At 50.8% G+C, this 19,988-nt stretch overlaps 1 protein-coding gene across 1 annotated transcript in view; it reads right to left on the bottom strand.

The window, feature by feature from the left end:
- The window catches only part of DUSP29 (dual specificity phosphatase 29), a 1,433,295-nt gene that overhangs the window by 130,741 nt on the left and 1,282,566 nt on the right, over window positions 1-19,988 (bottom strand). Inside the window, exon 4 of the mRNA XM_075349099.1 lies at window positions 5,194-5,410. Coding sequence (XP_075205214.1) covers window positions 5,194-5,410 — 217 coding nt within the window. The remainder of the gene's footprint in view (window positions 1-5,193; window positions 5,411-19,988) is intronic.

Raw genomic sequence — 19,988 nt, 5'->3', positions numbered from 1 at the left:
GTCCGACTTTGCTAACAGTGACCCTTTTCGGTTCGCCCGGAGCCAGACGAATGCAGCGTCATACGAAGCATAAACCACAGAACAAAGTTCTGGGTCTATGCCGTCATTAACCGACAAACCTTTTGACCTTTTGAGAAGGACAAATGCTGAATGAGCTGACATTTGTTCGGCTCCTTCTTTGGCACAACCCCCAATGCTGAAACAACCAAATCGGGAATCGGGGGAGAATCAAAAGGGCCTGCCATACGCCCGCATGCCACCTCACGCCCAATCTTCTCCCTTACCACCAATGGATGCTGGCAAGTGCAGGCCAAATTCTTTAATTTGAAAGGAACAACATGAGGTGGGGAAGGAATTTTAAACCCAAAACGAAAACCACCGAACAACAACACCGCCTTTTCCCACTTAGGGTACCTATTTAAAAATGGGGCCATCACGGGAAGAATCACCGTACTCACCCCCTTTTCCAGACTCCACGCCGGGTTTATTCTTGCCGTTCTTAAAACAGAGGGATGCTCCAGTGTGAGGAACCTCCAGTGCAGAGGCCCCGCCCGTGGCGTGCTGGCTGGAGGATCCAGCCCCCCCTTGAAAGGACTACCCGTAACGAGAAGGTGCCATAACTTTCAGTCAAAGCCCTTTATCCTTCTGCTCCCACCTTACAATTCGGCCGCACTGCCGTTCTCTGCCTGAACTGTTAATCATGCCTCAACCAAGTGTGACCGCCATAAACCCTATGAGCCTCCCCAATCGCGTCCATATAGCTAAAATAACCAGAACAATTTTCCGGGGCCTTCTCCCCTATAACACTCGCCAAAATGGCAAATGCCTGCAGCCAATTAACAAAAGTCTGGGGTATAAGCCGCCACCTACTCTTCTCTTCCTCCTCCTTCTAACTTTCATCCTTTTTACCCTTATCCAGATTAAACTTTTCTAAATGAAGGAGGGAAAATATTTCCACATATTCGTTCTATTCAAATCTTTGCCCTGACTTCCTTCTTCAAGGGGGCCCTGAGTGGAACCTCGAAACACACATATCACTCCCCTTTTTCTCTATCATCCAGAACTATCTTATCCCCTTCCTTATCCTTCTCCATCTGCACCAACACAGAAACCCCTCCACTAGGTGTCGTCTTGCTCGCTGATTGACTAGCAACGTGCCCCACCGCTTTGATGCTCGGTACCCACACAGGAATGGGGGACTCCATTGTTCTGGTATTTGCACGCTCTAAACTCTCCAGCAACTCCCGCCCACTCCCCAGAACACTACTGACCCTATTATCGGACCCCGATACACACCCCCCCCCATCCCCAGTGAACGGATACGGAGACCCCCGCCACTACCCTGAGCCGAATGAAACCCAGGGGATCCCAGGGAACAACTGAACTAGCAAGGGACGTATGTAACACAGAATCATACTAACCAGGCTACGTTGGTGCCCGACACCCACCAGCCCGATTTTCCATCTCCAGATGATGAACTGCACCCGCATCCTCAAGCACTGAAGCCACTTCAGCAGCTCGCACAGGGGGACCCCGGCAAGCCGCCGCACTCAGACCTGGCTGGACCACCAGGGAGTGGACTGCATGATGCACTGTGTAATAGGCAAGGGACCTGGAGGCGCCCTCCTCCCATATGGCGACCTCTGGTGGGATGACGATCTCCTCGGCGATGGCAACCTAGACTCAGACGCCAACATCCTTCCAGCTAACGACCTTCGCTCTGCCTGACTTGCAGATTTTGACCGACATGGTGACCTCATCCCTGGGGACCACGGCCTCCTGGTCACTGCCGCTGCCATCCTCTCAGGCACTGCTGCCCCCCTCGACCAGGGGGCGCTCCAGATTACTTGCTGCAACTGGTTCCAGCGGTCCCCCTGACAGGAGCATTGCCAGGAAGGACTGCCACCATCTTGTTGTAGCCCTGGACACTAGCGGCCTGGAGCAGGGGGCCGGTCATGTGATCGCCCAAGGCCCCGCCCACCGCTGCAGGCCCCGGTCGCATAGTAGGATTCCTTCCCCGCCATATCCTGCGGCTCCTAATAGCTGGAAATGGGGACAGGCGAGAAGGGTCCCCAGAGGGGCTCCTGTGGCGCCTCCGAGGCTTAGGAGCCGCATACGGTGACAATCTTTCTGGCGGTCTCGTCCGGCGTGCCAGCCGGGAAGGTGGATCAGGGTGAGAAGACTCTGCAGCCGGACCTCCCAGGATCTCAAAAGCATGTGCCCTGACCGCGGTTCCATCCACGCCGCCAGCAGCAGCCCGAAGCTGCTCCAGGAGATCTTGAACCGACGCCACCAGAGCAGGACACCAAGGTGAGAAGGGCATGAGACCTTTGCTTGGTAGCCACAAGCGCCAATGTGCTAGTCCCCAACCCCCACCTTGGCTCTATATACCCCCACCTATTCTAACCACCCCCCCTTGCTTCCAAACACACCTCCATAAACTTTTAACCCCTCAGTAGCCCATGCTTTCCCCTTCTTTTCCACTGTCAACCCCTCGTTGCCCTCCAAAGTGAGTCATGGGTCACTTTGCCCATGGCTCCGCTGTGGGCTTCGTTCAGTCTTATTTTGTACTGGGACCCAAAGAACACTAGTTACGCCACTGATTAAAATAGATTATTCAGAAATGAAATACAAAAGACAAACTAAAAGACATTGTAATTAAAGCATGTACATTTCTAATAAAAGATAAGTTCTGTAAATAGTGCGTTTTTTCCTTTCCTTCTTCAACTTCCAAATAAGTACCAATCTCAAATTTTCAATGCAACTTTTGTGCTCAGCATCCAAAAATTGTAAAGGCTAAGTTCACACTTCTGTTGTTTTGCATCAGTCACAATCCGTAGCCTTGAGGAATTACGGTATCCTGCAAAATATTTTGCAGGAATCCTGTTTTTCCCCATAGACTTCTATTAGTGATGGATTGCGACTGATGATGCTGCGTTGCATTCGCTGCGTCGCGGTCAGTCGTTTTTTAACTGACCGCCGGGCGGGAGCAACGCAGCCTGTAACGTTTTTTGAGCAGCGCGAGCCGTAGGATTTTGCTGCGCATGCTCTCTCTGGCTCCCTGCCCCCGTAACCAGGATACACATCAGGTAACCAAGCAATGCACTTTGGTTAGTTACCCGATATTTACAGTGGTTACGGGTGCAGGGAGCCAGCGCTAAGCTGGTATCCAAGATAAATATCGGGTAACCAAGCAAAAAGTGCTTTGCTTATACCCGATATTTACCCTTGGCTATAGTATTCTCTGCATTTTGTCCTGAGGAAGAGGACGGATATGTCCTTGAAACGCGTAGACCTGTGAAAATAAAGAAAAGAGATTTACTAACTTCATCTGGACTCCTGTGGTTTGGCGCGGTATTTAAACCTGCTTTTCTCCTGCTGTCTGAAATCACTCCGTGTTGCGGGACTGCTGCCTTCCACGTTACTTTCATGCTGTCAAAGGGGTTGTGACTGGCACAACCGCATCAGGTGAGTGTTCCTGCTATACATTCACCTCCCATTGCTATACCGGGTAAGACCCTATTTGCGCCTTTTCTTCCCACAGTTTTTTCGCTTTCTCGATATTTACCCTTGATACAGTGTGCAAGGAGGCCGACACTTCCCCACTCGGATCCGTCCCCTCCCGCACTCCGCATGTGTACACACACGCACACACACACACACTTGTCCCCAGCCCTGCAGTCCCCGCGGCACTGAAGTCCTCAGCTGCATGGCCCCACTCGGCTCCACCCCCTCACGCTCCGCCCCCTCCTGCACTCCGCATGTACACATGCATGTAGACACACACACACACACACACACACGCGCACTCTCACTCACTCACCTGTCCCCAGCCATGCAGACCGCGGCACTGACGTCCTCAGCTCCGCCCCCCGAACTCCACCCTCCAAACTCCGCCCCCCGAACTCCGCCCCAGCACAAAACGGAGTCCGACAATGAAATTCTTTGTCATCCGTTGTCATCCGTTGTACAACGCATCAGTCACATGCGTCAAGCAACGCATGTGACTGATGCAAAACAACGGAAGTGTGAACTTAAGGCCCCGTCACACTAAGCAACATCGCTAGCAACATTGCTGCTAACGAACAACTTTTGTGACGTAGCAGCGATGTTGCTAGTGATGTCGCTGTGTGTGACATCCAGCAACAACCTGGCCCCTGCTGTGAGGTCGTTGGTTGTTGCTGAATGTCCTGGGCCATTTTTTAGTTGTTGCTGTCCCGCTGTGAAGCACACATCGCTGTGTGTGACAGCGACAGAGCAACAACTAAATGTGCAGGCAGCAGGAGCCGGCTTCTGCGGAGGCTGGTAACCACAGTAAACATCGGGTAACCAAGAAGCCCTGTACTTGGTTACCCGATATTTACCTTTGTTACCAGCCTCCGCCGCTCTCCCTGTCAGTGCCGGATCCTGCTCTGTGCACATGTAGCTGCAGGACACATCGGGTTAATTAACCCGATGTGTGCTGTAGCTAGGAGAGCAGGGAGCAAGCGCTAAGCATTGTGCGCTGCTCCCTGCTCTGTGCACATTTAGCTGCAGTACACATCGGGTAATTAACCCGATGTGTGCTGTAACTAGGAGAGCAAGGAGCCAGCGCTAAGCGGTGTGCGCTGCTCTCTGCTCTGTGCACATTTAGCTGCAGTACACATCGGGTAATTAACCTGATGTGTGCTGTAACTAGGAGAGCAGGGAGCCAGCGCTCAGTGTGCACTGCTCCCTGCTCTCTGCACGTGTAGCTCCGTGCGCTGGTAACCAAGGTAAATATCGGGTTGGTTACCCGATATTTACCTTAGTTACCAAGCGCAGCATCTTCCACGCGGCGCTGGGGGCTGGTCACTGGTTGCTGGTGAGCTCACCAGCAACTCGTGTAGCGACGCTCCAGCGATCCCTGCCAGGTCAGGTTGCTGGTGGGATCGCTGGAGCGTCGCAGTGTGACATCTCACCAGCAACCTCCTAGCAACTTACCAGCGATTCCTATCGTTGTTGGGATCGCTGGTAAGTTGCTTAGTGTGACTGGACCTTTAGCCTAAGAGTTGTTAATAGTTAATTATGTCTCTGTTACAAAACCAGTGTTGAACAATTTTATTAATGTACAAATAAACTTTACCAAAATCATGTCAGAAATTCTAATCACCCTTCTTTCTACATTACATTTTGTTCATAATTATGGATTAAGTACAATATGACTATACTTACTCATCTCCAATGTACAAGTTGGGGAAAACTTCATCAACATGGGAGAATTTCGCTGCTCCATGCCAAAATAGTCTTTCTAGCTCGAATGCCCCAGGAGTGCTGTATCCAGTATCTGGATCCACAGCCACTGCTGCATATACATTTGTCTTCTTTCGGTTAGCTGTGTCAGCCGGCATTCTTGCTTGGGCAACTGGCATAGAATAATGTCCTATGGTCCCTAAATGGATAAAAGTGTGCAATTTCAATTTGTATCTAGCCATTCTGGTTGGTTGTTTGTGGTATGCATAGTACATCAATATTCCCATTTACAGATATTGTGGCTGACATATAAAATAATACATATTAGTAATAATTCTCAAGACAAAGTAAAATTGTACATCAAGAAGCAGTCACATTAATGGGTTTGTATAATTAACCTATTCCCATTGAAGCCAAATTTGATCTTCATACCACAGAACCATTTTTCATTTCTGTGGCCCTGATTTATCAAAACCGTTTTTTATGCGGCGATGGACTGGAGTCAGATGTTTTTGATGAATTCTGAGGTGCACACCTATTCATGAATCTGTACGAGTAGCTTTCACCTCTGTGTGTGCGCATCTGCGCAAATCCTATTCCAGTCCGTGCTGGAGTAAGGTTTGTTGTGTAACAGAGAATTGGTGAGCAGCAGTTGCCACGCCCCTGTCCAGCCCCACCTCGCCCACTTTTTCGGAGCTGGGTGAAAATAGAGTGAGAACTGAACACCAAAAGCCATACATTTTTAGAATACTGGTGTCAAAGCTTTGATAAATTGATCCTTGTCACTTTTTGAGGTAATAAGTAATTATTGAATGCTTTGTCCAACTCCAATTATTTTGATATTAGGTCGATATATACTTTGTCTTTATTTATAAAAATATATGAAAATTGCTGAAATTCTAGAACAATTAGTAATCATAAAACTATTACTTTTTATGCATTTAAAACATATGATTAAACAATAAAAAATGGGACACCGACGCTACAGAGTATGTGGAGCTGCTGGTGATCAAGTGGCCCTGTGTGCTAGCCACCCAGTCAAAATGGATATATGTAATACTAAAGGCCCCGTCACACACAGAGATAAATTTTTGGCAGATCTGTGGTTGCAGTGAAATCATGGACATTTTGTTCCATTTGTAGACAGCCACAAACCTGGCACTGATTGTCCACAATTTCACTGCAACCACAGATCTGCCGCAGATTTATCTCTGTGTGTTACAGGGCCTTTAGTAGAACACAGTGCTTTCAATAAGATTCCAAACATGGAAAAACCTGAATAAATGACACTCTTAAAACTAAATAAACCTAAAGCTCAGATGTGCTAACTAACAAAGTAGTTCCCGCTATTGGAAAAAAACCCATTATAATTAGACTAAACAAAATGGTTAACACGTAGGGGTACTTTACACGCTGCGATATCGGTATCGATATCGCTAGCGAGCATACCCGCCCCCATCAATTGTGCGTCACGGGCAAATCGCTGCACGTGTCGCACAACCTCGCTTACACCCGTCACACGCACTTACCTTCCCTGTGACGTCGCTCTGGCCAGCGATCCTCCTCCCTTCTAAGGGGGCGGTTAGTGCGGCATCACAGCAACGTCACAGGGAAGCCGTCCAATAGCAGAGGAGGGGCGGAGATGAGCGGCTGGAACATGCCGCCCACCTCCTTCCTTCCTCATTGCCAGTGGACGGATGTAAGGAGATGTTCGTCGCTCCTGCGGTGTCACACATAGCAATGTGTGATGCCGCAGGAACGAGGAACAACATCGCTACTGACCAGACAACGATATTTGGTGTTTGGACGACCTCTCCAACACCAACGAGTTTTACCACTTTTGCAATCGTTGTAGGTCGCTTATACGTGGCACACGCTGCGATGACGCTAACGACGCCGGATGTGCGTCACACACACCGTGACCCCGACGGTAAATTGTTAGCGATGTTGCAGCATGTAAAGTACCCTTACTCCGGTTCCAGAGGGCAGATGATGTGTGTGGTCCGTATCAACGATGCAGCCTAGTTGGACTGGCTACATGTGAATAAAGCTTGCCCTGGTATATTGTCTGAAGCGGGTGGCATATAAGCAAGACAGACTTACCGGAGCACCCCGGCCGATTGATTTCGCCTGCTTTTTGTAATGGTATATATATATATATATATATATATATATATATATATATATATATATATATATATATATATATATATATATATATATATATATATATATATATATATATATATATATATATATATATATATATATATATATATATATATACACTGTCACGCTCCCCGGGTCCTCTGCTCCGCTCCCCGGGTCCTCTGCTCCGCTCCCCGGCTCACCTGCCACGCTCCCCGCTCTCCAGCCTCCAGTGCCCGCGCTTCCCAAGCCTCCTGGTCCCCGCTCCCGGCGCCCGTCGGCTTCCCAGTCCCTGGCCGGCTCTGCTGCGTCCTCCTCTCAGCTTCCTGCCCTGGCTTCTGGCACCCGGGCCGCGCGCATGCGCATTAGGGCGCGCGCGCGGTCACTGACCCTTTCTTAAAGGGCCAGTGTCCACTGACAGGAAATGATGCATACAGGTACAGGGTATCAAGGGGGTTAATGTCCAAGGGAGCGGGGCCTGTTCTTCGTGTTTTCCCAAGCTAGGAGTCAGGTCTCCTTGTGTTCTGTGAGATACTTACCTCTCTGTCTTCTAGAGCCGATCCTGCATCGCCATCCGGTCCTGCTGTATCTCGAACCCCGAACGCTGCCCATCTGCCATCCTGACAGTCCGTACCATCTCGGTTCCCTGCGGTGACCCGTCATCTCGCTCCAACGGTTCCGGACCCCGCCAGACATCATCACGGCTTCCGAACCTGAGCTCCGTCACCCGGACCACCATCAGTGACCTCGTGGTCCCAGGGACTTCTCCATTGTGTTCCAGTGCACGGACTGTCCTGCTACCTAAAGTGCTCCGGCTACCGGACTCCTTTCCCTCATCGGGGAGTTCGGTCCAGTGGATCCACCTCCCGGGTCTGCCCGTCCATCTGGCCCTAACACATATACATATATACATATACATATATATATATATATATATATATATATATACTGTATACACATACATACCTATATACACATATATATGTATATCATATTTTTCGGACTATAAGATGCACTTTTTTTCCCCCAAATGTTGGGGGAAAGTGGGGGGTGTGTCTTATAGTCTGAATATGGCTGCAGGGAATGAGGGTGCTGCGGTGGAGCGGGTCATCGGCGGCATGAGCATGCTGTAGCAGCGCCTGCCGTGACCGCGTGGGCCCGCTCATTACATATGCATCCTCCCGCCCATCTCTCAGCGCTGAAGACGGTGCTGACAGGTGGGCGGGATGATGGGCGGGGGATGCGCGCATACTAAACAGCCAGACCGCATGATCACCCCTGGCAACTACAGCCTGGAGTGATCATGTGTGGCTGTATTCACTGCTCCCCTCGCATCATCATCAGCGCGGGGTGCAGTGAATCAGTACACTCACCGTTCCCTGCAGCACCGCAATCTCCTCCTGTCTAACGGCCGCGCTGTGTGGAGACTAGCGGTGCTCACAGCGATGACGTCATCGCTGTGCGCACGTGTCCACAGCCGCGCCGGCACAGACAGGAGGACATCGCAATGCTGCAGGGATCGTGGCCGGCTCCACACAGCGCTGCCGGTACAGACAGAGGAAGAGCGACGCTGCGTGGAGCGAGGAAAGGTGAATATAAATGTTTTTTTTTTTCTGTCTGTGCCACAGAATGCAGGACATATAGCAGGATGGGGGTATATGAGCAGGATGATGGCATATGAGCAGGATGATGGCATATGAGCAGGATGATGGCATGTGAGCAGGATGATGGCATGTGAGCAGGATGATGGCATGTGAGCAGGATGATGGCATGTGAGCAGGATGATGGCATGTGAGCAGGATGATGGCATATTGCAGGATGATGGCATATAGCAGGATGTTGACGTATATAGCAGGATGATGGCGCATATAGCAGGATGATGGCGCATATAGCAGGATGATGGCGCATATAGCAGGATGGGAGCACATACCAGGATGGGGGTATATAGAAGGATGCGGCCATATGCCATGATGGGTTATATAGCACTCAGGATGCGGCCATATGCCAGGATGGGGTATATAGCAGGATGGGAGTACATACCAGGATGGCAGTATATAGCAAGATGGGGCTATACCAGGATGAGGGACATACAGTATATATATATATATATATATATATACACACATACACACACACACAAGGCAGGAGGATCATTACCAGGATGGGGTACCTTAGTAGAGAATTTGGGGACATTACCCCCATAATAGTGTCAGCAGCAGATCCTCACCCCATAACAGTGTGTCATGACCACATTTTTTGCTTAAAATTTTATTTTCCTATTTTCCTTCTCTAAAACCAGAGTGCGTCTTATGGTCCGGTGCATCTTATAGTGCGAAAAATACGGTATATTTTTTATATACATAAAGTTTTAAATTATTAAATTAATTATTAAAGTTCCTCTTTTCCTTTTTCCCTTTTGTCCGTCCCTTCCTTTCCTCCCCTTTCTTTGGTTCTCTATTAGTTGTACATACATATATACATATATATATATATATATATATATATATATATATATATATATATATATATATATATATATATATATATATATATATATATATATATATATATATATATATATACACACATATACATACATACATACATACATACATATTATACGTATATATATTACCGTATATATACGTTTTGTGAGGTAGCAGCGTTGCTTGGGCAAAAACGTGAGGCAGCAGCGTGTTCACACCAACAGTCTATTTATTGTTGCAGCATAAATAGATCCAATTTCCCACTGTCAAAGTCTCTTCCGGATCACAGCCGGTGCATATAGACAAATTCTTTGCATCAAAAAGTCTTGTTACCTTAGGACCCCGTTAACCGCAGGGATCTGTGTAAGGTTCTCCTAGGCTCACACTCTTGGCCTGTGTTCACTCCACACAGAGCCAGCCCAGCTCACACGGCATGTGTTAGCTTCACCAAGCCTGGCTCTCAACTGAGACACACCCTGCTGTGCTCTGCATGATTTTAAATGAAAATGCCGGACATGTGGATTGCTACAAAACCTGGACTGGGAGGAGGGATCTGTCTCCCTGTTACCCTTTGTGCTATACTCCCAGTAATAGCTATAGCAAACTCAGAGGGTTTCCAGACACTTTCTGGGGGACACATAGCGGTCTTCAAATATTACCCCTGTCACTGCCTCACATATCCCCCCCCTCAGTTCAAACGGGCGGGGTTGAACTTTTGCCAACATACAGGGACCTCTGGACAGGGCATCCGCATTGCCCTGCAACCTACCAGCCCGGTGTTCCACAGAAAAGTGAAAGTTCTGCAAGGAGAGAAACCACCTGGTGACTCTAGCATTTCTCTCCTTAGCATTGCTCATCCAGACCAAAGGGGAGTGGTCTGTCACCAGGCGAAAGTGCCGCCCCAGCAGGTAGTAGCGTAGGGATTCCAGAGCCCATTTTATGGCCAAGCACTCCTTCTCCAATATGCTATAGTTCTTCTCTGCCGGGGTGAGTTTTCTACTCAAATAGGTGACCGGGTGCTCTAGTCACTGCTATAGATGATGATGTCATCCAAATATGCGGAGGCATATGGTTGATGGGGTTCTAACACTATGTCCATTAATCTCTGAAATGTGACCGGAGCCCCATGTAAACCAAATGGCAAGACGACATAGTGATAGAGCTCGCCTGGCGTGACAAAAGCGGTCTTTTCTTTTGCCGCCTCTGTCCGCGGCACCTGCCAGTAACCTTTAGTGAGATCGAGAGTCGTGAAGTACTGGGCCCGTCCCAGTCTCTCTATCAGCTCGTCGACCCTGGGCATGGGATACATATCAAACTTCGATACCTCATTTAACTTTCGGAAGTCATTACAGAATCTTAAAGAACCGTCTGGTTTCGGGATCAGCACAATGGGACTGGCCCATTCGCTTGTGGATTTTTCAATAACCGCTAGTTGGAGCATCTTTTTTACCTCCTCCGCAATGGCTTGCCTACGAGCCTCTGGTACCCGGTATGGCCTCAGGCGTACCCTTACTTGAGGCTCGGTGACAATATCATGGTGGATTACGGTTGTTCGGCCGGGTAGGCTTGAGAACACATCCGTATTCCGCTGCACTAATCTCCGAGACTCCCGTCTCTGCTGTTTTGAGAGAGAATCCCCTATCCTTACTCCCAATTCATCATAAGGGGACTCCTCCTTTGTTGTTGTCAAGGCACCTGAAAAGGTTAGGTCCAACGTTACGTCAGCCACCATACATTCCCTGTCTTTCCACGCCTTCAGCAGGTTTACATGGTAGATTTGCTCTGGTTTTCTTCTACCTGGCTGATACACTTTATAGTTTACTTCCCCCACTTTCTCCCGGATCTCATAGGGACCTTGCCATTTGGCTAAGAACTTACTTTCTGCAGTAGGTATTAGGACTAAGACACGATCTCCCGGTTTAAAAGACCTGATGGAGGCCTTTCTATTATACTGAGTACTTTGGCTGCCTGAGCATCCAGCAAATGCTCTTTAACAATGGGCATTATTGCCGTGATACGAACCTGCATACCCATAACGTATTCCACTGTGCTTTTGTGAGGGGTGGGCTCCTGTTCCCAAGTTTCCTTAACTATATCCAGCAGTCCCCGCGGATGTCTGCCATACAGTAACTCAAATGGCGAGAACCCGGTGGAAGATTGTGGGACCTCGCGGATAGCGAACATTAAATAGGGCAATAACATGTCCCAATCTTTCCCCTCTTTGGAGACCACTTTTTTCAACATAGCCTTCAGAGTTTTATTAAAACGTTCCACTAGACCATCAGTCTGGGGATGGTACACCGACGTGCGTAGCTGCTTGATCTGGAGGAGTTTGCACAGTTCCTTTGTAATTTTAGACATAAAGGGAGTGCCCTGATCGGTCAGGATTTCTTTGGGTAACCCCACGCGACAGAACATAGCAAACAACTCCCGAGCAATAAGCCTCGCCGAGGTGTGACGTAGTGGAATGGCCTCCGGATAACGTGTCGCGTAATCCATCACTACCAGGATGTGCTGGTGACCACGGGCTGATTTTACAATGGGTCCGATCAGATCCATAGCAATCCGCTCAAAAGGCACCTCTATAATGGGTAAAGGTATCAGAGGACTACGGAAACGGTGCGTTGGTGCGGTCAACTGACAAACTGGGCAGGACTCACAGAACCTCTTAATTTCTGCGCCGACCCCTGGCCAGTAAAACCGCTGAAACATGCGTTCCCGCGTTTTCTCTTCACCTAGGTGCCCACTCATTAGGGGGTTATGAGCCAATTCCAAGGTCTGACGGCGGTACGACTGAGGAACCACCAACTGTTCCACTATTTCCCCCCGGATTGTATCAACCCGATAGAGCAACTCTCGCTTTAGAGCCATGTAGGGAGTTTCCAGCCTGGCACCAGGCCGCTGGGGTACCCCATCAATTACCTATACATTTCCACGTCCAGGAGCCAATGTGGGGTCCCGGAGCTGTGCTGTTCCGAAATTATCTGGAGACACGTTCAACTCCGAGATTGCCTCAACCTCTCCTGCCATTACCTCTAGGGGGAACCTGGCAGGGTTACACTCTGTCCCTATGCTGGTGACCCCTACGGCAGGTATCCCTGAGTCGGGATCGTCCGGCTCAGGGCCTGGTTCAATCATACACCTCGGAGGGCTAGGTCGCCTCCCACATAATGTCCAGAACAGGGGCAAGTCTCTTCCCAAAATAACAGCATATGGAAGTCTTTTCATCACCCCCACTTCATGTTGTACCTCTCCACACGAGGTAGCAATGGTGACCCTTTCCATAGGGTATTCACGTAGGTCTCCATGAATACAAAGTACCCCTACTTTATGTCCCGTAGGGTTTTCCCCGGAGACCAAGGAGGCATGTACAAGAGTCACTAAACTTCCTGAGTCCAACAAAGCCTCTGCTGTATAGCCATTAACACGTACTTTGCAGAGATGGGGCTCCTCCCCCATAGTAACAGTGCTTACGGTACAAACAGTATGGGCATACATTGATACCCGGCGAGCGTACCGGCAGTCCATGGGTTCTGATGTGAGTGGGCACTGTGCCATCACATGCCTCGAGCTGATGGCACCGCCAGCACATAACAGCAGAGGTGTCCCTGTTTCGGGTGTCTGACTTTGGGGAACCGGGACTCCTGCTGACCTTAGTCTGGGGTTTACTCTCTGCCAGGGCTGAAGACGGGGCAGCACCCGAGGAGGGGCGGGAGTCTTTTACCAACTGTGAAGGGGGCGTATCCCTACGGAGTGCCCGCCGTGAAGCAGAGTCCCGGACCAACTCCTGGGTAGCTGTGTAGCGTTCCACCAAATTCACTAGCTGGTCTAGGGTACCGGGGTCCCCCTGTCCCACCCACCGTTGAATGGGGGCTGGCAAAGTCTGCACAAACCGTTCAATCACCACCCGCTCAATCATCTGTCCGGGGTTCAAGGTCTCCGGCTGCAGCCATTTTTTTACAAGGTCCAGTAAGACATGGGCCTGTGAGCGTGCAGGTTTTCCCTCCTCAAAGGACCACTGATTCACTCGTTGGGCCCGGAGATAAGTGTTAACCCCCATTCGTGCAAGGATCTCACCTTTCAGTGTGCCATAGTCCTTGGCATCCTCCGTGCTGAGATCCAGGTAGGCTTTTTGGGGTTCACCTACCAAGAACGGGGCCACGACATCAGTCCAACGGTCGATAGACAATTTCTCTCGCTCAGCGGTCCTCTCAAACATGGAGAGAAAGGCTTCTGGGTCATCCTCTGCACTCATCCTCGTAAGTGCTGCCCTTACTCTGTCCTGGGCCGCAGGAAGGACTGGATGACCTGGAGTTACCGCTGGGAGCGCTTCTTGCAGAGTAGAAAGCTGCTTAGCCAACAAGCTGTTTGTCTCCTGTTGCTGAATGAACGCCCGCTGGAGCTGGACATTGGATTGTTGCTGCTGAGCATTAGCCTGGGCCAGCTGCTTTACAAGATCCTCCATGGTGGCTGCTGAGTTAAACTGTAACTTTGCAGGCTTGATCATAAACATGTGAAAACTGGGTTGCAACGCCTGTAAGCTTCGTGGACCCGCCGATCCACCGCAAACAGTTAGTAAAAAAAAAAAAAAACAATTCTTTTTTTTTTTTTTTCCTCTCCCGGGTAAGTACCTCTTAGGCCATTGCCCTTGGCAACCAGGCTGCAGTGCCCGCATTCTCCACCATAATGTGAGGTAGCAGCGTTGCTTGGGCAAAAACGTGAGGCAGTGAGGCAGCAGCGTGTTCACACCAACAGTCTATTTATTGTTGCAGCATAAATAGATCCAATTTCCCACTGTCAAAGTCTCTTCCGGATCACAGCCGGTGCATATAGACAAATTCTTTGCATCAAAAAGTCTTGTTACCTTAGGACCCCATTAACCGCAGGGATCTGTGTAAGGTTCTCCTAGGCTCAGACTCTTGGCCTGTGTTCACTCCACACAGAGCCAGCCCAGCTCACATGGCATGTGTTAGCTTCACCAAGCCTGGCTCTCAACTGAGACACACCCTGCTGTGCTCTGCATGATTTTAAATGAAAATGCCGGACATGAGGATTGCTACAAAACCTGGACTGGGAGGAGGGATCTGTCTCCCTGTTACCCTTTGTGCTATACTCCCAGTAATAGCTATAGCAAACTCAGAGGGTTTCCAGACACATTCTGGGGGACACATAGCGGTCTTCAAATATTACCCCTGTCACTGCCTCACAGTATATATATATATATATATATATATATATATAATATATTTTTTCCTGTCCTAATAGGATATACATTGAGAGTCACGCTCAAACATGCATACACAAAAGCGCAGGCTGAGTACTATGTGAACCTTGCTTCTGTGACGCCCTGGACTAGCAAGGTTGTCACAGGTAGTCCCATACACACACGCCCCCCCCCCCTTAGTAAGGTGACAGCAGCCAAACTACAAAACCCTTGTCACCTCCCTTCAGGTTTGATGTTCACACCAGGGGGGCGGAGCCAGGCGGTTGGTTCCACCCACCGAGGAGTTCACAGGCCCGGAGGCGGGAAAAACAGTAGTGTAGTAGTGTCTTGTCTTGACAGTGGAGTGGAGTGAAGTTCAAGGGCAGACTTGTGTCCAGGCCTGCCATAGTCTACACCAGGTGTCTGGGTTGGAGCCCAGTCACCTCTGGCAAGGAGGCAGACGGTGGTGGCCGCCTGCAGGAGCTGGGATTACAGCCGGTGGAACCGTAGGGACCGGGGACGGGCGGTGGCCTGCCGGTACCAAACCGGGGAACCGATTGGAAACCGGAGCACCAGAAGGGGTACTCAGACCCAGTACGAGGCCCAGAAACAACCGGGCTGAGTCAAATCAACTGATTGAGGACTGGACGTTAAGACCTTTCCCACCTGAGACCCGACTCTAGACAACAGCCCACTCATCAGGGTAACGCCACCGCCCAGGCATAGAGACCCAAGGGGACAGCGTCTGCGGGCAGAAAGGGCTCTCCCATCACATATCAGGCCGGGGAGCGGACTACCGTTGCTCAGGCATAGGAGTCGACAGTTTCTACATAAGTGAGGTGCAGGAGAAAGACGGAAACCACCAACCTGTTAAGGGGAAAACTGCAGCCAGCTGCGGGCACCATTCACCATCTTGTTTGGTTTACCAGAGACTCCAGCGTGTTTTGTAATAGTGAGTACAACAGTGTCTTTGGGCCGCGCACCTCGCCGCACCGCACCGACACCCCAGCACGCATCCAATCCCCCGCCTCAACACCTCCCTCAGGCTCCTGGGACCATCATCCCCCTACCCACGGAGGGGTCAACACCAAGCTGCGCAACACCGTCCCCGGGAGCCTAGTCAATGGCAGCGGTGGTGTCCATCCATTCACCACAACCCGTGGGTGGCGTCACGAACTCAAATCCCCTACAAACGACCACGGCTCTGGCCGTGGACCTCCCCACCAAAGTCCCTACGTGTAGCGCCAATACCCCCTTTCAGAGCGACGTGACCCCCGGGTCCGTGAGGAGCTCGAGCCACCCACCGACGAGCACGGATCCGAGCGGCTCGGCAGTTGGCCAAGCCCCGGGGCGGTACACATCGAGTCTTCTGGCGTCACGAACAGGATAGAACCCATCCACTTACCTGTGAAAATGCGCCTTGAAGTTATCGTCAGCGGAGTCCCTGTTGAAAAATTACAGAATCTGCCATCTTGTCGCCATCCTGTGGTTTCCCACCCAAGCCGTCTTCTCCAAGCGGAAAAGGCACGAAAGTTGAGCCCCGCCCCGTGAGAGCAGAGCGGTGCAAAAAGAAAGCAGAATGCCCCGAAAAGACGAATGGGGGCGGGTGAAGATTCTGCCTCATGTGACTGAAGGGATAAAGGGCAGGGACTCCAGGACTCTGCCACCTGTTGTGTTCCTGGACCCAGACAGAGCATCATGTCCGCCCCGTCAGGCAAGCCAGAATTCCCTGAGCCCGCACCCGGAACAGCGGCGTGGGTGGAAGCCCGGATGACCCTGATGTGTTGCCGCTTGCAAGCCCAGCTGCAGTTCCTGATGGAACGATAGCTGGCCGAGATGGAGGAGATAGCCGCGGCCGTGCGAAATGCGAGAAGTGGAGGCAAATTTTGGAGAGCGGGTAAGCAACCCACGCCCCTATGTCCCTGAGGGACTAGCTGCTGTGGCTGAGGGATCGGTGTGCCCCTGCCCTCCATGTTGCTTCCCTCACCACCCGTGCCGGTTGCCGCTACTCCCCCGCTCAGTCCGCTGCCCCCGACACCGGCAGCAGACTCCGTCCCGTCCACCTGTGAAAGCAGCTAGTGGACGGCCGCTTGTTCGGCCCGCACCGATCCCGCTTCCCTGGAAGCTTGATTCCCGGAGGGTGCCCGCTCCTGATGTGATCCCGCCGGTCCCGGAAGCGACCGTGATGTGATCCCGCCAGTCCCGGAAGTGACCACGCCCCAGCTGCCCAAGGCCCCGGCAGTCCACCCGGCCAAGAAGAAGGTGGATCCTTGCCAGAAGGAGGCCCGGCGGGCAGCGCTGACCGTTCCCAGATCCCAGGCCTTGGCTGAGGCGTCGCGGGGTTGCCGCTGCAAGGCAGGACAACAGGCCACAACACAGCGGGGTTCCCCAGCTCAGAAGGTGGCGGTTGTGGACGGCACAGGGGATCTCCGGCAGGGCCCAACCCCTGCGCAGAGGGAGCAAGAGGACGCTCCGTACTGGGAGTGGCAGCAAAACCCGTTGGGATGGGAGATCGCGGCCCGTGAGAGGCAAAAGGCGGAGGTGCTGGCCCGGACCATCAAGAAGAAGATACAGAGTAAAAGGTAGCGGATCCCGGCTACCAAGTTGAAAAGTCTCCTTTGGGACCATACTGCCCGTCTCCGTTGGGACTCTGTTTCTCCCGTTTTAACAAAGACAAGGCCAAGAACTTGCAGGCCACCCAAAAACTATTGGGCTTGTAAATAATCCCTTGACCGGCTTGTCCCGTTTCACGACCTCTGGAGAGGCAGACTGGAGGATGGGCCTGCGGGAAGGTGATGGCCAAGGCCCCATCACCAATGCAACCGGTGGCGATCCTCCGGGTCAGGGATCCCCTGGACGTGGGGCCTCTGAGAGACAAACAGGTGTGAAACCCTGCACCCGTCCCGTACAACAACACCTGGGTCCGTTCCTGGACTGGGGAAAAGGGGTTCTGTCCGTTTCTTAGGGACAGCATCAAGGCTAGGTTTGTTTGGGTGGGTGACTGAAGGACCCGGTCCCGTTCCCGCATTAATAAAAATGTTTGATTATTGTAACGTTTAAGAATATGCCTCCCGTAAGGGAAGATTTCAAAAATGCTTGAAGTTTGTACAAAAGTTTATTATACTTGTAACCTGTTTTACTCTTTTCCAGTTAAAGCAACAAAAATAAACCGATGGTGGACGGGCAGCCCGCGGACGGTCTGCATTAAACCAAGGGGGAATGTGACGCCCTGGACTAGCCAGGTTGTCACAGGTAGTCCCATACAAACACACACCCCCCTTAGTAAGGTGACAGCAGCCAAACTAAAAAACCCTTGTCACCTCCCTCCAGGTTTGATGTTCACACCAGGGTTCACAACAGGCTCCGCCCACTGAGGAGTTCACAGGCCCAGAAATGGGAAAAACAGTAGTGTAGTAGAGTCTTGTGTTATGATCCGGAACCATGGAAGACCACCACAAATCATTGGCAAAAGGTGACAAGAGCATTGGCAACTAATCTGGCCGCCATCCCCTTACTAACCATCACAACTAGAAGTAGCCGAGTGGTGAACTAACATCCTGTGCACCGCGAACCCAGCCGGAGAACTAACTATCCTAAAGGTAGGAAAGATGAATAACTCACTGCCTCAGAAAATAGACAAGAATAGGAAAAACACAATACACAGGTAGATGACAGGATTAGCAAAAGGTGAGGCCCCCGCTGACTAAAATAGGAAAGAACAGGAAAGGGACTGATGGTGGCCAGAGAAAAACCCTGCAAAATACCAACTTCCTGATAGTAAAAAAAGGCCCTCAGATCGCTCGATCTGAACTCCGTCCTATACCAGGTGCCCTTGTCATACCAATGAACAGAAAACAAGAATCATAACAAATTCAACAAGCCACAAACACATCGACTCAAAGGAGCTATACTCCACACAGAACTGCAGGGAGTTCCCCAACAAACCACTGAGGGGGAAAATCCCTGCATGCAAATAAACTGAAAACAACCACAGCAAATGACAAACCCAGATAAGCAAAAGAACCAGACAATAAATAAAGAGCAAGCACTTATCTGGGATAGATGTGGTGTAAAGCAGGATAAAGCAGGCTGGAGATACAAAGAACAATTGACATCGGGCAACAGCCTGCAATCAGACCAGGATTTAAATAAGCAGAGAGTTAGCAAAGGAAACACCCATTGCACAACACACCTGGTCCAAGTCCAAACCATTCCTGGCCACCAGAGGGAGCCTCCCAGCAGCCAAAACATAACTAACATTCACAACAGTCTTGTCTTGACAGTGGAGTGGAGTGAAGTTCAAGGGCAGACCTGCCATAGTCTACACCAGGTGTCTGGGTTGGAGCCCAATCACCTTTGGCAAGGAGGCAGACGGTGGAGGCCGCCTGCAGGAGCTGGGATTACAGCCGGTGGAACCGTAGGGACCGGGGACGGGCGGTGGCCCGCCAGTACCGAACCGGGAAACTGATTGGAAACCGGAGCACCAGGAGGGGTACTCAGACCCAGTACGAGGCCCAGAAACAACCGGGCTGAGTCAAATCAACTGATTGAGGATGGGACGTTAAGACCTTTCCCACCTAAGACCCGACTGAAGACAACAGCCCAACTATTAGGGTAACGCCACCACACAGGCATAGAGACCCAAGGGGCCAGCGTTTGCGGGCAAAAAGGGCTCTCCCGGCACATATCAAGCTGGGGAGCGGACTACCGTTGCTCAGGCATAGGAGTCGACAGTTTCTACATAAGTGCGGTGCAGGAGAAAGACAGAAACCAGCAACCTGTTAAGGGGAAAACTGCAGCCGGCTGCGGGCACCGTTCACCATCTTGTTTGGTTTACCAGAGACTCTAGCGTGTTTTGTAATAGTGAGTACAACAGTGCCTTCAGGCCACGCACCGCACCGACACCCCAGCACGCATCCAATCCCCCGCCTCAACACCTC

Source organism: Anomaloglossus baeobatrachus, chromosome 5, assembly GCF_048569485.1.
Source record: "Anomaloglossus baeobatrachus isolate aAnoBae1 chromosome 5, aAnoBae1.hap1, whole genome shotgun sequence".
Lineage (NCBI taxonomy): Eukaryota > Metazoa > Chordata > Amphibia > Anura > Aromobatidae > Anomaloglossus > Anomaloglossus baeobatrachus.
Note: the sequence above shows the minus strand (reverse complement) of the source record. Positions and strands in the feature narration are given on the sequence as shown.